General features: G+C 38.7%; 1 protein-coding gene across 1 annotated transcript in view; it reads right to left on the reverse strand.

Moving 5' to 3' along the window:
• LOC128640925 (interleukin-12 receptor subunit beta-2-like) overlaps nucleotides 1-15,342 on the reverse strand; it is a 186,073-nt gene that overhangs the window by 134,992 nt on the left and 35,739 nt on the right. Inside the window, exon 3 of the mRNA XM_053693385.1 lies at nucleotides 8,591-8,875. Coding sequence (XP_053549360.1) covers nucleotides 8,591-8,875 — 285 coding nt within the window. The remainder of the gene's footprint in view (nucleotides 1-8,590; nucleotides 8,876-15,342) is intronic.

Consider the following 15,342-nt stretch of genomic DNA (forward strand, 5'->3'; position numbering starts at 1 on the left):
TGGTTGTGAACGATGTCTCAAAAAATGACTGTCTATAAGGGTAAAATGAAGACTCCGGTGCAATGGTAATATCTAGGTGCAGCAGGCTGCTGGTCTTGGGACTGTGTGATCAAACAGTGTATCTAGAAAATGAACAAAAGAAGACAGCGCCTCATAGTGCAAGTAAGTTCCATAAGCTGGGGTCACAGAAAGAGACAAACGGTTGTAGGTATACTCACAAGAGTACTGGCACTCTTATATAAAGAAGTGCGAATGGGCAGGCTGACATTCAACAGCAGTCAGTACGCTGGAACGGATGACATCCAAACTTCAAAGGTGCAGCTGTGGGCTCTCCTTCACGAGCAGAAGGGAATCATCTGAATCAGCACTGTGTTAGAGAAAGCAGCTTTCACTGCATGCAGCATCCACTTTAGGCTGATGATCGCCAACGGTATCCCAAAAGTAGTATTTTGGAAAGAAACCCTTGCAGAATCGACAGAGTTAATGCAGATAAAAAAGCCAAAATAACCAGGCTTATATGAAAAAGAATAAGAACAATTTATTATAAGAGCTTAAACGCGTTTCTCGGCCGCAAGCTCCTGGCCGTTTCCTCAGGTGTAGTTAATTACACTTGTAAGTTAAAAGCAAATTTAAAAAGCGTGCCAAAGCATTTCATTGGTAAAATTTAAACCAATCCTAACCTAAGATACGTCATGAGCGAGTTTTAACAAAGTAAAATGTAACCATGTTAAACAAATTGCGTAAAAATTAGTAAATAAAAACATCTTTGTAAAATCATAAATACAATGTTAGTGAGAAACAAAGATATAAAAGTATGCGTCTAAACAAAACTTAGATACATTTGATCTATAGACTGTTGTAAACATCATGTGTATGGAAATAAATATTCGTAAAAAGTGTATGATATTTGTTGCGTTTTTTATTGTGTTCAAGAGTATCTAAATATTAAAACAATATGTGTAAGTGATAAGATTGAAAACAAACTAATGCCAATATAATACATGATGTCAAGTCTATACTGCTTGGAAATTATTATTGAATAATACCCAAATGTAGCAGATATGCGGTATCACAGACTTAGACTGAAAAATGTGTGAGCCCATGTGAAAAATTGTTAAAATCCACAAAAGGATTGGGTTAAATACCCCATAAAGGGAATGAAGAAAATAAAATATGAACAGTTTGGAATCAATAATACTATAAATATCAATGAAGAAAGAAAATTATTTTCTTCATTCCCTTTATGGGGTATTTAACCCAATCCTTTCGTGGATTTTAACAATTTTTCACGCGGGCTCACACATTTAATAGTCTTGAACACAATGAAAAATGCAACAAATATCATACACTTTTTACGAATATTTATTTCCATACACATGATGTTTACAACAGTCTATAGATCAAATGTATCTAAGTTTTGTTTAGACGCATACTTTTATATCTTTGTTTCTCACTAACATTGTATTTATGATTTTACAAAGATGTTTTTATTTACTAATTTTTACGCAATTTGCTTAACATGGTTACATTTTACTTTGTTAAAACTCGCTCATGACGTATCTTAGGTTAGGATTGGTTCAAATTTGACCAATGAAATGCTTTGGCACACTTTTTAAATTTGCTTTTAACTTACAAGTGTAATTAACTACACCTGAGGAAACGGCCAGGAGCTTGCGGACGAAAAACGCTTTTAAGCTCTTATAATAAATTGTTCTTATTCTTTTTCATATAAGCCTGGTTATTTTGGCTTTTTTATCTGCATTAACTCTGTCGATTCTGCAAGGTTTTTTTTCCAAAATACTACTGTTGGGATACCGTTGGCGATCATCAGCCTAAAGTGGATGCTGCATGCAGTGAAAGCTGCTTTCTCTAACACAGTGCTGATTCAGACGATTCCCTTCTGCTCGTGGAGGAGAGCCCACAGCTGCACCTTTGAAGTTTGGATGTCATCCGTTCCAGCGTACTGACTGCTGTTGAAGGTCAGCCTGCCCATTCGCACTTCTTTATATAAGAGTGCCAGTACTCTTGTGAGTATACCTACAACCGTTTGTCTCTCTTTGTGACCCCAGCTTATGGAACTTACTTGCACTATGAGGCGCTGTCTTCTTTTGTTCATTTCCTACAGGAAAAAGCCCAGGCCCAGATGGGTTTGGTACTAAATACTTAAAAAAATATTCTCACATTCTAGCCTCTAAATTACATAAAACATTCAACGCCTTGGAAGAAAGTGGAGGCTTCCCCAAATCTATGTTAGAGGCTCACATGACTGTGTTACCAAAACCGGGAAAACCCCCAAATACTCCTCAGAATTTTCGTCCTATTTCTCTGTTAAATACGGACATCAAAATCTTTGCCAAAATTCTAGCCGATAGGCTGAATCCCCTACTTAACCAAATTATCTCACCAGACCAAGTGGGCTTTATTCCCAATAGAGAAGCCAGGGATAATACCCTGAAGGTTATGCAGCTTGCAGCATATGCCCAAAACAATCATATCCCATTTTCCCTTATCTCCACTGATGCTGAAAAAGCTTTTGACAGGTTAGACAGGGATTTTCTCAGGTCTGCTCTGTCCAAATTTAACATTAGCCAGAATTTTATAGACAAAATTTTCTCTCTATATCTGGAACCTACGGCCAGAATTAAAGTTAATTCGATCTTGTCAGAACCCTTTAACATTAGAAACGGCACCCGCCAATGATGCCCATTATCGCCCATCCTTTTTGCGTTATCAATAGAAATCTTAGCACATAAAATCAGACTAAATCCTAGCATAAAAGGCATACACACAGCGCAGGCAGAATACAAGCTGGCAATGTATGCAGATGATATCCTCTTTACTATTACAGACTTAGAAAGATTGCTACCCCCCTAATGGAAGAATTCAAAGAATACGGTCAATATTCTAACTTCCATTTAAATATGAACAAGTCAGAGATGCTAAACATAAACACTCCAGCCCATATTATAGAGGAATTGCAAGAGACCTGCTTCCTTCACGTACAGACTACACAGTTAAAGTATTTGGGAATCTATCTAACTAGGGATGCCCAAGCCCTATTTTCGGCAAATTATAAATTGTTACAAACAAATATCATTAGGGATCTGTCCTGCTGGAAAAATAAACCACTCTCGTGGATTGGTAGAATTCACGTAGTAAAGATGAACATACTGCCTAGGGTTCTTTATCTACTACAAGCTCTCCCAATCCCTTTACCTAAAGACTATATAGTAAAACTGGAAAGAAATCTGGAGCACTTCATTTTGCGCCCTATCAAACCGAGAATTCCTAGAAAGACACTATAAATGACTAGAGACAGGGGCGGACTGGGAGTCCCAAGCCTAGAGAGATATAGGTTAACAACAATTATACAAAGACTTGTAGATTGGAGCCACAACTCCATCTACAAACAATGGATACATTTGGATAGAGAGATACTTAATGTACCAAACGTGGGCTGGCTGAGTTGGCTACAGAATACTTATAGACCTAACGTGTTACATGATTACCCTCTTCTCTCTGAGTTATTTTCCCAATGGGACAAACTAACAGCAACTAGCACTCATATTACATCCAAACCATCTCAATTGACCCCCCTAATTAATAACCCTGAGCTTCCCTTCCTCCCCCCATTCCAAAACATCCCTCATTATGCTCCTAAACTCCAAACACACCTCTGGAAAAACATTACTGAACATGGGAAACTCAGCACAAGGCAAGACCTAAGCGAAAAGGAGTCTTGGATTCCCTCTTCTTGGTATACCTATACACAACTATCACATTACTTAAGTTCCCATAAACAAAAAAATAAACTCGTTAGACCCCTCACAGCGCTTGAATCCCTATGCGCATTGCCATTTGCACCACATCATACAATCTCCTCCATATATAGGACCTTATCGAACACAGGACCAGATGGCCTCCCCGCATACTGCCATAAATGGCACAAAGATCTAGACTTTGAAATAGATATTAAAGACTGGGGCAAGGTTTTCAGACACCACAAAAAAACTTTGGTTTCGGCAAGGATACAGGAAATGAACTATAAATTTTTGTCCAGGTGGTACCTCACATCACAAAGGTTACACAAAATTTTTAAACACGCGAGCAATAAGTGCTGGCGAAACTGTGGGGAGACCTATGACCTCCTACATATTTGGTGGGCGTGCCCCAGACTAGATCCCTTCTGGTCCCATGTTATAACGCACATGAACAAAACACTTTCCTCACAAATCCTAAAAGACCCGCACATCTTGCTATTACACAACTTACCAAACCTCAAAGATGACGCTAAAATGTCCCTACTGTACATAATGATGAGCAGCTCCAAAATTCTAATCCCACAGAGGTGGAAAACACAAAACACACCTACACTGTCCACATGGATGGACCAAGTTGACACATTGCTGGCACTAGAAATATACAATTTCCTTAGGACAGGAAAGATCGGTACACATGAGCTAATGCTTATGAGATGGAATGCCTCTAAGAATGCATGAGCCAGCTAACATTTCTGGGAACCCGGTAACTTATCCCCCAAAGGAATTTCAAACCCCTACCTCTTGCCTATCCCATGCCGCCTTCACCCGCACCCCTTTATAACTTCTACACGCCTGTGCCCGACAACAACAACAGGATGGATCAGATGGAGAGATGAATAAGTATGCTAATAAAACCTTTCCATTCTGAAGACTTAGAGGGGTTTCACCCACCCCGATCTTTACCACTATTGTTATAAAACCTCAAGGTATTTGTTCTTGTCTTTGAAGTTAAAGGGACACTGTACCCAAAAATTCTCTTTCATGATTCAGATAGAGCATGCAATTTTAAGCAACTTTCTAATTTACTCCTATTATCAAATGTTCTTTATTCTCTTGGTATCTTTATTTGAAATGCAAGAATGTAAGTTTAGATGCCGGCCCATTTTTGGTGAACAACCTAGGTTGTCCTTGCTGATTGGTGGATAAATTCATCCACCAATCAAAACTGCTGTCCAGAGTTCTGAACCAAGAAAAAAGTTTAGATGCCTTCTTTTTCATATAAAGATAGCAAGAGAACGAAGAACATTTGATAATAGGAGTAAATTAGAAAGTTGCTTAAAATTGCATGCTCTATCTGAATCACAAAAGAATTTTTTTGGGTACAGTGTCCCTTTAAAGATTTCTAGGAACCATGCATTTGCACACCTTAGCCTGCTCCTCCATATGGTATAGTCTCCCCAAACATGAATATCTGTTATATGGTGTATCGGGGTAAACTTAATAACCATACTGGACTATTGGACTTCAATCATTTTAAAACAGGGAGCTGAGACCCGAAAGGATTGATATATTATATGGTTGAAATTGTAACATATACTTTTTTCTGTATAGCAATTTTGAGTAACTTTTTCTTTTTCTGTATGGTACTTTACTTTTCAATAAAAGAGATTTAAAACCAAAAAAAAAAGCCCAAGTCACTTGTATATATTTATGTATCTATTTTGTTTTTATAATGATGTAACAGAGAGTTATAGCTGGTTTAGATTGTAGCAAAAGAGAGTTGGGAGGCGCCATTTCCATCGTGGACCCAGGCTGTACAATGTAAAGGCAATGTCTTTAGCCAGCCTTGCATGCCACAGGCAATCATTTTAATGTAATCAAGTTGGAAGGTAAATAATATGGAAATCCTAAGCTCTAAAATCTTTTTAATTTCACAAGTTAACCTCAAGCTGGTTGCAAGCTGCTTATTACATTTATAATACCAAGTAGGCTATCAGTTTTAAAAATATTGACTTGACCTATGCCATCCAGCCTAACAAGGATATAGCGACCCCCTACCCGCACTACAGACCAATACATAGACAACAGACCAATACATAGACTTCCTAAGCCCATCGTCTTTCCTCAAACCTCCTTCTACCCTCGGATACGATTGTGTTGATTGACACCCCCTGCTAGTGGCCGATTGGCCGCGAATGTGCAGGGGGTGGCATTGCTTCACCGGATCAAGTCCACCCGCACATTGTTAAATCGGCCCCATTGTGTCAAAAGTGTGTACATATGAGAACATGAATTTTTAAACCAGTGCAGAAAAGAAATAGAGCCCCATTTATCATTGTCTGGGCAGACAATGTACCCAACCAGGGAACCTGTCCACCTGGCACAACGATCTGAGCAGGCAGTATTTATCATTGCAAGAGTAACCAATTAAACGAGAGCAGGGTCTGTCAATCACCCCAGTTGGATCAGCCTGGGTTTCTTTTTTCATTTGTCATAACTTAGATGGTGGAAAGGTTAAGAAACAGAGGTCTAAAGATGTTTGCGGGCATGCGATAAATAACCAGCCATTACAAGCAAGCTCGCGGTAGCAATTAGCCAGTGGTCAGATCTCTGGTTAATTTTAAAAATGACCTCCAATTGCCCCCAAAGTTTAGTGTAGTGTGGCTTATTAGCACAAAAATACATATGTTTATATTCATATACATATATATTTATATTTGCTGCCCATCGCTGCGTTAATTACCACCTTTGATGCGCTAGTTCTCATGCCGTGTCTGACGGCATGAGAACGAGGCTCCCACTGGAGCCTATGGAAGCATGCTCTCGAGATCGTGGTCGCGTTCGCATTGCACCTAACTTGAAATACCAGGGCACATTTGCAAATATCGCTTTCGCAGAAGCGATATTTTATGCTCAATTTATAATCTAGCACTTACTGTGCAAATCCAGATCTTAGCGTGTTGCACTTTCACAAGAAGAAATCCAGCTCGGAAAAAAAGAGCCAAATGCCACAAGGCACTGCCTTCTTCTGCTTTCGGATCCTAACGAAGGATCCGGATATACATCCCTATTAAACACATAACTTTATCCAAGCAACATCGCAATAAAAAAATAACAATTTAAAGCATTTGTACTTTTATGTCCCTTTTATAGCTTTCAATGTAGCACATTCTTCCAGCTGGATTTATTAAGGGATTTTTTTTTATTTTATTATTGTGGGTTTGTGAGGTTATATTCTCTGTTTATGTCTTTATTTTTAAATAGTGGTTTAGTTGCTGGGTTTTTTCCTATTGTGTTTGGTTACTTTTGCTTTCTCATGAATATTTACACTTTCCTCTTAGCTTCATTATTATGTTTACATTTTGATCAGAATGTTATTTAAGAACTTTTGAACGTTTAGATACTAATCAGTACTTCTAGATCTATTTTAGAAATGTTGTCTTTTTTTTGTTCCAGGAAATGTACATATCATTCTGCAAATATTCTCACTGAAAACTGCACTATTACTTAGGTGCATCTGCTTGTTTTTATAAGACTAGAAGTCACCACCATATTTTGTGCAACAGCATTAAAATTGCCACTAACGTTGGTGGCAATGCCCTCAGATAGCTCCTCATTTGAGGAAAATGATTGTGGAAACTGAGAAAGTGCTCTCTATCAAGCTATACCTCAACCCTTTACTATGCTTGTTTAGTAAACCTCCTAAGATCACTTGCAGACGACACATAAAACGTATATGCATATATATATATATATATATATATATATATATATATATATATACTGTATGTATATATATACACATATATATATATATATATATATATATATATATATATACTGTATGTATATATTATTATTATTATTATTATTATCATCATCAGGTATTTGTAGAGCGCCAACAGATTCCGCAAAAATGCTTCTAGTAAAATATATCACTGTTTTAATGTTAACATTTTTCTCTGCATGTGCATGTGAAGCATATCTAGATATTTTCAGTGCACAATCATTATAAAGGGACATTAAACCCAATTTTTTTCTTTCATTATTCAGATAGAGAATACAAATCTTAAACAGCATTCCAATTTGCTTATATTATCTAATTTGCTTCATTATTTAGATATACTTTGTTGAAGAAATAGCAATGTACATGGGTGAGCCAATCATGCAAGGCATCTATGTGCATCCACCAATCAGCAGCTACTGTGCCTATCTAGATATGCCTTTCAGCAAAGGATATCAAGAGAATAAAGCAAATTAGATAATAGAAGTAAATTAGAAAGTTATTTAAAATTGCAATTTTAAGCAACTTTCTAATTTACTCCTATGATCACATTTTCTTCGTTCTCTTGCTATCTTTATTTGAAAAAGCTTACGAGCCGGCACATCTTTGGTTCAGCACCGGGGTAGCACTTGCTGATTGGTGCCTAAATGTAAGTTATGCTAAATATAATGCTATCCTGGGTTCTGAACCAAAAGAACCAAAAATTAGCTAGCTTGTAAGCTTACATTCCTTCTTTTTCAAATAAAGGTAGCAAGAGAACGAAGAAAATTTGAAAGTTTGAAAAGTTTGAAAGTTGCTTAAAATTGCATGCTCTATCTGAATCATGAAAAAAATGTGGGTTCAGTGTCCCTTTAATTAATAGGCATGAAAGGTATGGTTTAAGGAAGCACAACAGTAGCAGAAATACAGGCCATGATGCACACTGTTTAAAAGGTACTATTTTATGTTTTCACTCTTTAACATACTGAGCTGAGTAAACTATAACACATAACTTTTTATATTATTATATTGGTATTTTAGTATTAAACATAAATAAAATACTTACATCCTGCAAATAAATGTATCCAGTTTATATACCAAACTTCTGATGGAACCTCACAGTCAGTAACGCATGAGACTTCATAAGACCTGTTTATATTAGAGAGCTGAAGGACCCCTGCTGTCTCATTAATCCTCCTTGGTTCTTTAGCATCATTATCTAGATGAATAAAAATGTTGTTTCCTGGTCGACAGCCTTGGCATTTCAATATACAAGTAATGGTGACATTAGATTCCATCACCACAACTGAAGATGGTTCTACTGTGACATTTGCAGTGCAATGAGGATGACCTAGGGAATGAGTGCAGATGTTATAAGCTTATACTTGACTATCATATGACTAGTTTACCTATTTAAATAACACATTACTCAGAACAATTTCTTCATTTAAAACATCATGGTGCAATGCAAAACATTAGATAGATAGATAGATAGATAGATAGATAGATAGAGATAGATAGAAGATAGATAGATAGATAGATAGATATAGATAGATAGATAGATAGATAGTGTGACAGACCCCTCTGTCAATACTGGAAGGGTTAACTTTGTTCAGCTTTGAGAAACTATTTTCTGAAAACAGGTTTCCTGACATCAGCTATTGTTTACTGTAATTAAGTTTAAGTGATAAGCGTTCACATTGTTTAATCAGACTGCCATGTGTCAAGAAGGACTCCCTTGTTTTCTTGTGTTTAATTGTTTATTTGGTTAAGTAATGTAATTCTATTGTATCCTGTAAAAGGGTGTCTTCCCTCTATCTAATGTACTATACTCTTCCAATCCCCCACCTAGGGAGTGTCAACCAGGTGGGAGACCTGCATAAATACTGGGCATATAGCCCTCAATAAAACACATTCTGTTTTACCCTCAAGATGGAGCTTGGTCTCATGTTTCTGGGGAATTAACTGGGTTCGTGTGTTGCTGATCCCGTATTCAGGGCATCTTTCATCAGGTATTAACCCTTGATATCCGGGTTATACCATAACAATTGGTGGCAAGCGACAGGATGGTCCTCATCGCCAAGAAGATCAAGTACACATCCGGACCTAATGGGAATACTGTATGAAAGGCTGAAAAGAGACACCCTTAAAGACCTGCTAGAACAAAGGGGCCAACAAGCCAGTAACCTCAGGAAGAGGGAGATTATTACAATACTGACCGAGATGGATGGAGTACCAGGGCCCGAAGGAACCAATGTGCCCAGCATATCAGACAGAACCCCCGAAGAAGCAAGCTTTGACCGGGCGGTTAAAATAAGACTGGCACATTATGGCCCCAACCCGTCTGCCGAAATTATTGACCGGGTCATAGCAGCTGTGGAGGCCAACCTACTTTGCCAAAGCGGCGCTGCAGCAGTCACCGCAACCCCAGTGGAAAAAAGAAAAGTACATTTTGCAGCTTTTAAAACCTTCCTGGAAACAGAAGGAGAGATTGATGGGTACCTTGCGGATTTTGAGAGGCAATGTGCCCTACACAAGGTACCCGCAGAGGACTGGGTCACGATATTATCCGGAAAATTATCCGGCCGGGCCAGCTTTTCAGGCCATTTTGGATGAGGAAGTCGGGGATTATAATGCTGTAAAAGAGGCACTGCTCTCCAGGTATGCGATTACACCGGAGGCATACAGGAGGCAGTTCAGAGACACTGTTAAACTAGCTGGAGATTCCTAAGAGTGGGCATGTAAGGTGCACCGCACAGCAGCTCACTGGATGGCAGGGTGCCAAGCCGTATCTGGGGAAGAGGTGCTGCAGCTACTCCTGTTGGAACATTGCTTTGACAAGTTATCAGCAGGAGTTAGAGAGTGGGTTCGGGACCGTAAACCCTCCACCCTGCATGAAGCTGCTCGCCTGGCAGATGAGTATACGGATGCCCGCAAACTGGACACTGCTACCCCTGCCAGAGTGGAGTACCGACCCACAGTCACCCCAGCAGCTACCAGTTACCAACCCCCGGTGCACCACTCTACCACACCGCCTCCAGCCACGAACTATCCTCAGACAGCCCGGTTCAACTCACGGGGCTACTCACAACCTATTCGGTGCTTTGGATTTAAGCAACTAGGGCACAAGATACCAGAGTGTCCCGTAAACACAGCGAACCAAGCACAGTCCTGGAGGAGACCCGCCGGCGGAAACCCACGTAACCCTCAGCCTGCTGCCCACTGCGTAGAGGAGGAAGAATGCTGGGGCATCCTACATGAAACAGACCTCGTGCAAGCTGACCACCGGGATAACCGGCAACAGCACCGGCAACTGGTTAAAGTGAATGGGAAGGAGGTCAGTGGTCTAGGGGATACTGGTGCTACCATGACCTTGCTCCAAAAGAACTTGGTGTCTGAGAACCAGCACACCAGAGACACTGTGGCTGTGAGGGTAGCAGGGGGCGCTTTGTTCCGCCTACCTGTTGCCCGGGTACATTTGGATTGGGGAGTGGGCTCTAGACATGTGAATGTGGGGGTCATGAAGGACTTACCAGCTGATGTTCTCCTTGGAAATGACTTGGCCCCCCTTGTTTCTGCCTACGCTCCCATGGGTCCCGCCGATGTTAACCCTGTGACTACCCGTGCCCAGACCTGTGCCACAAAGACCGACCCACCTGCTGCTAAGCCCCAGGATGCTGAGCTCAGTAAATCTCTATCCACTATTGATACGTGGAAGTCCCGTTACAACGCAGTGATGAAGGAGAAGAGTCAAGTAGAGGATGAAATGGTCACGTTAAACAATCACGTAACAGTGCTAGCGGGAGAGAAGAGGAGCGCAGAGGAAAAAGCACGTTTAGAACGGGAATCTCTGCTAGACAAGCTGCACCGGAGTGTCCCACCAGGAGGGAGCCGTGTGACAGACCCCTCTGTCAGTACTAGAAGGGTTAACTTTGTTCAGCTTTGAGAAACTATTTTCTGAAAACAGGTTTCCCGACATCAGCTATTGTTTACTGTAATTAAGTTTAAGTGATAAGCGTTCACATTGTTTAATCAGACTGCCAGGTGTCAAGAAGGACTCCCTTGTTTTCTTGTGTTTAATTGTTTATTTGGTTAAGTAATGTAATTCTATTGTATCCTGTAAAAGGGCGTCTTCCCTCTATCTAATGTATTATACTCTTCCAATCCCCCACCTAGGGAGTGTCAACCAGGTGGGAGACCTGCATAAATACTGGGCATATAGCCCTCAATAAAACACATTCTGTTTTACCCTCAAGATGGAGCTTGGTCTCATGTTTGGGGGGAATTAACTGGATTTGTGTGTTTCTGATCCCGTATTCAGGGCATCTTTCATCAGGTATTAACCCTTGATATCCGGGTTATACCATATCAGATAGATAGATAGATAGATAGATAGATAGATAGATAGATAGATGAACAGTAACATACCCCCGCAAGCAGAAAAGGTTTTCAAGTTCAGTCTTTTTGGTCTCTTTTAGATACGACAAAGAAAAAATACTCAAAAGGGACACTGAGTCAAAATCAAACTTTCATGATTCAGATAGAACATGGAATAAAATATATATATATATATATATATATATATATATGCACGCTTCAGAACCTAACTCAGTATGCTCTTATGGAATGAGCTAAGTTTAAAAAAGGATACCAAAAGAAAAAAGTAAATGTTATCATATAAGTTCTTTTTTTTTATAATTGTTTGCTCTGAATTGTTTAAGTTTAATGTTAACGCCCATTAACTTTTAATGTCCCTTTAATGAATGGAGAAAGAAATAATTGTGTATGTTGCTGAGATGTTAAACGTGGTTCGCTGATCAAATAGTTCCAACATTTTTTTTTAACACAAGCATTAAAGGTTGCATTATGCTGTAATTTTTTTTCTATGCTTTAATGTGTTCCCAATTATTTGCTTTAAATGATAGAGTGCATACAATTGTTTATAAATATCTCTTTATCTATATTTTATCTTTTAAAATATCTGCCTCTGCCTGTTAAAACCACCACCTATACTGAAAATAAAAATCCTTCTGTATAGAAAGGCTATGTACACGAGAGGCAACATTCAAGTTCCTAATGGGAAGTGGAAGAGATAAGTAATAACATTTTCCTTTGCGATCCCTCTCTCTATGTATTTACCATTGTGCAAGTCAGAGAGATAACATAAGGAGGCTTTCATGTATTAAGATTAGGAGGGCTGTTACGTGCACGTCGGATGTAGTGCTCATATTACTAGTTGAAAGTAAATGCGAACGTATGAGCACAATCGCGTTTTACGCAAGAATGATTACTGTGAACTCAAAGCGCCGAGGAATTGTTTTGCGAAACAAAAAAAAGTCACAAAACACATCAATACATTGAAAAGTACAGTTACACTCATAATAAGAACATCTAATCAAAATTACTAAAAAAAAAAATATTGCACAAAAAGTTATGAGTTCAAAGATATGAGGTCTCAGGTGTCAGAAAATAAAAGATTTTAACTTTGAGATACATAAATATACATGTCTAAATATGTATGTGTATATATATAAATATATGTTTATATGTGTGTACATTTGTATTTATGTATTTATATGTGTATATATGTATTTAAAGACATAAATACACATAAACACAGAAATACATAGTTATACATATAAAGACATATTATTATTATTATTATTCTTTATTTATAAAGCGCCAACAGATTCCACAGCGCTGTTCATAGGTAACAAAGATAAAAGGACAGTACAATATGAGACACCAGACAAAATTTAACAAACAAATACAGGAGGAATGGGGAGCCCTGTTCCCGTGGGAACTTACAATCTAAATGGGTAGGAGGGTGAGAAACAGGAGGTGGGGACTGCAAAAGGTGGGAATGATGTTAGTGTGAAGTTAGAGGGCAACTATTAGGCAAGTGGAATTCATTAGTTACTGATTTGGTTATAGGCTTCCCTGAACAAGAAGGTCTTTAGGGAGCGTTTTAAGGAGGAGAGGTTGGGGGAAAGTTTGACAGCTCGAGGAAGTGCGTTCCAGAGGGTTGGTGCCGCACAAGAGAAGTCCTGTAGTCTAGCATGAGAGGAGGTGATGGTAGAAGAGGCAAGGAGTAGATCGTTGTTGGATCTTAGGGGACGGGCTGGAGTATATTTGTTGATGAGTGAGGACAGGTATGGGGGGGCTGCATTGGTAAGGGCTTTTTAGGTCAGGGTGAGAATTTTGAATTTAATTCTGCTGTGAATGGGGAGCCAGTGAAGGGACTCACAGAGGGGTGAGGCAGATACAGAACGTTGGCAGAGGTGAATTAGCCTAGCAGAGGCATTTAGGATGGATTGAAGGGGGGAGAGGTGGGAGAGAGGAAGGCCAGTTAGTAGGTTGTTACAGTAGTCAAGCCGGGAAATTACTAGGGAATGGATAAGCTGTTTAGTAGTTTCAGCACTCAGAAAAGGACGAATTTTGGAGATATTGTGTAGGTGGTTGCGACAGGATGAAGAGAGCGATTGGATGTAGGGTATGAAGGACAGATTGGAGTTGAGTGTAACTCCTAGGCAGCGGACTTGGGGTGATGGGGATATATATATATGTGTGTGTGTGTGTGCATTGTCAAGTAGATGGAAACAAGTAAAAGCATATTTAAGCAATATTTAAATTTAATAAAGTGTTATAGGGGTTAATTTATTAATGTGCGAGCAGATATGATACGATGTAGCATATCATGTCTGCTGCACATCGATAAATGCTGACAGCATACGCAAACTGCTGGTGCAATGCCGCCCCCTGCAGATTCACAGCTAATTGGGCGCTAGCAGGGGGTATCAATCAACCTGATCGTATTTGATCGGTTTGATTTCTGTCCGCCGCCTCAGAGCAGGTGGACAGGTTATGGAGCAGCGGTCCTTAGACCCCTGCTTCATAACTTCTGTTTCCGGCGAGCCTGAAGGCTCACCGTAAACACGGGGCATTAAGCTCCATATGGAGCTTGATAAATTGACCCCTATGTGTGTATTTACTGTAAATATTTCATATTCCAATGTTCTGCACATATAATTTAAAATAGATATTCCTATATATATATATATATATATATATATATATATATATATATATATATATATATACACACAGTATGTATATATATATATATATCTGTATATATATCTATATATAATCATCTATATATAGGAATAGATATATATTGTACCAACAATACCATCAGATATGTAGAAATATGTATTTATGAATAAATAGAACTCTGCTATGTGAAGAACATTGGAATGTGAAATATTCATATTTGTTGGCTTATCGCACTTAAGAATTTGCAATCAGATTTACCGCTCCACTTGTAATCTGGCCCTATATATAGGCATGGTTTTGAGAACAATGGATTGAGGCTTCAATCAACAAAAACAGCTATTTCTTATACAAAAATAAACCCAAAATTTCCCAAACATTTTATATTTTGCAGCTACTATAACCTGTCATTGGAAACACATTAAGAGGAAACCAGTTTTACAGTATAATGTCCCAGTTTTACAGTATAATGTCCCTTTCAGTGAGGCAAACAATTCCTCAGAGCATCTACATCAAATACAAATAAATATTGCATTTATTATAGATATTTATCATAATTACTATATATGTAACAAGTTGACAAAGATCAAAGGTTAAAAAGAATTAAATCCAACATAGCAACTGACCCTAAATAGTCACTTATAGACATATTTCTTAAACTATGGTATGAAGAGATGATAAAAATGCTGACATTCATAAAAAAAAAACACTTAACACTTTGGGACTATATTATAAAGTGCTTAAATCTGCATAGTAAAATAACTT

The sequence above is a fragment of the Bombina bombina genome, chromosome 10 (assembly GCF_027579735.1).
Source record: "Bombina bombina isolate aBomBom1 chromosome 10, aBomBom1.pri, whole genome shotgun sequence".
Lineage (NCBI taxonomy): Eukaryota > Metazoa > Chordata > Amphibia > Anura > Bombinatoridae > Bombina > Bombina bombina.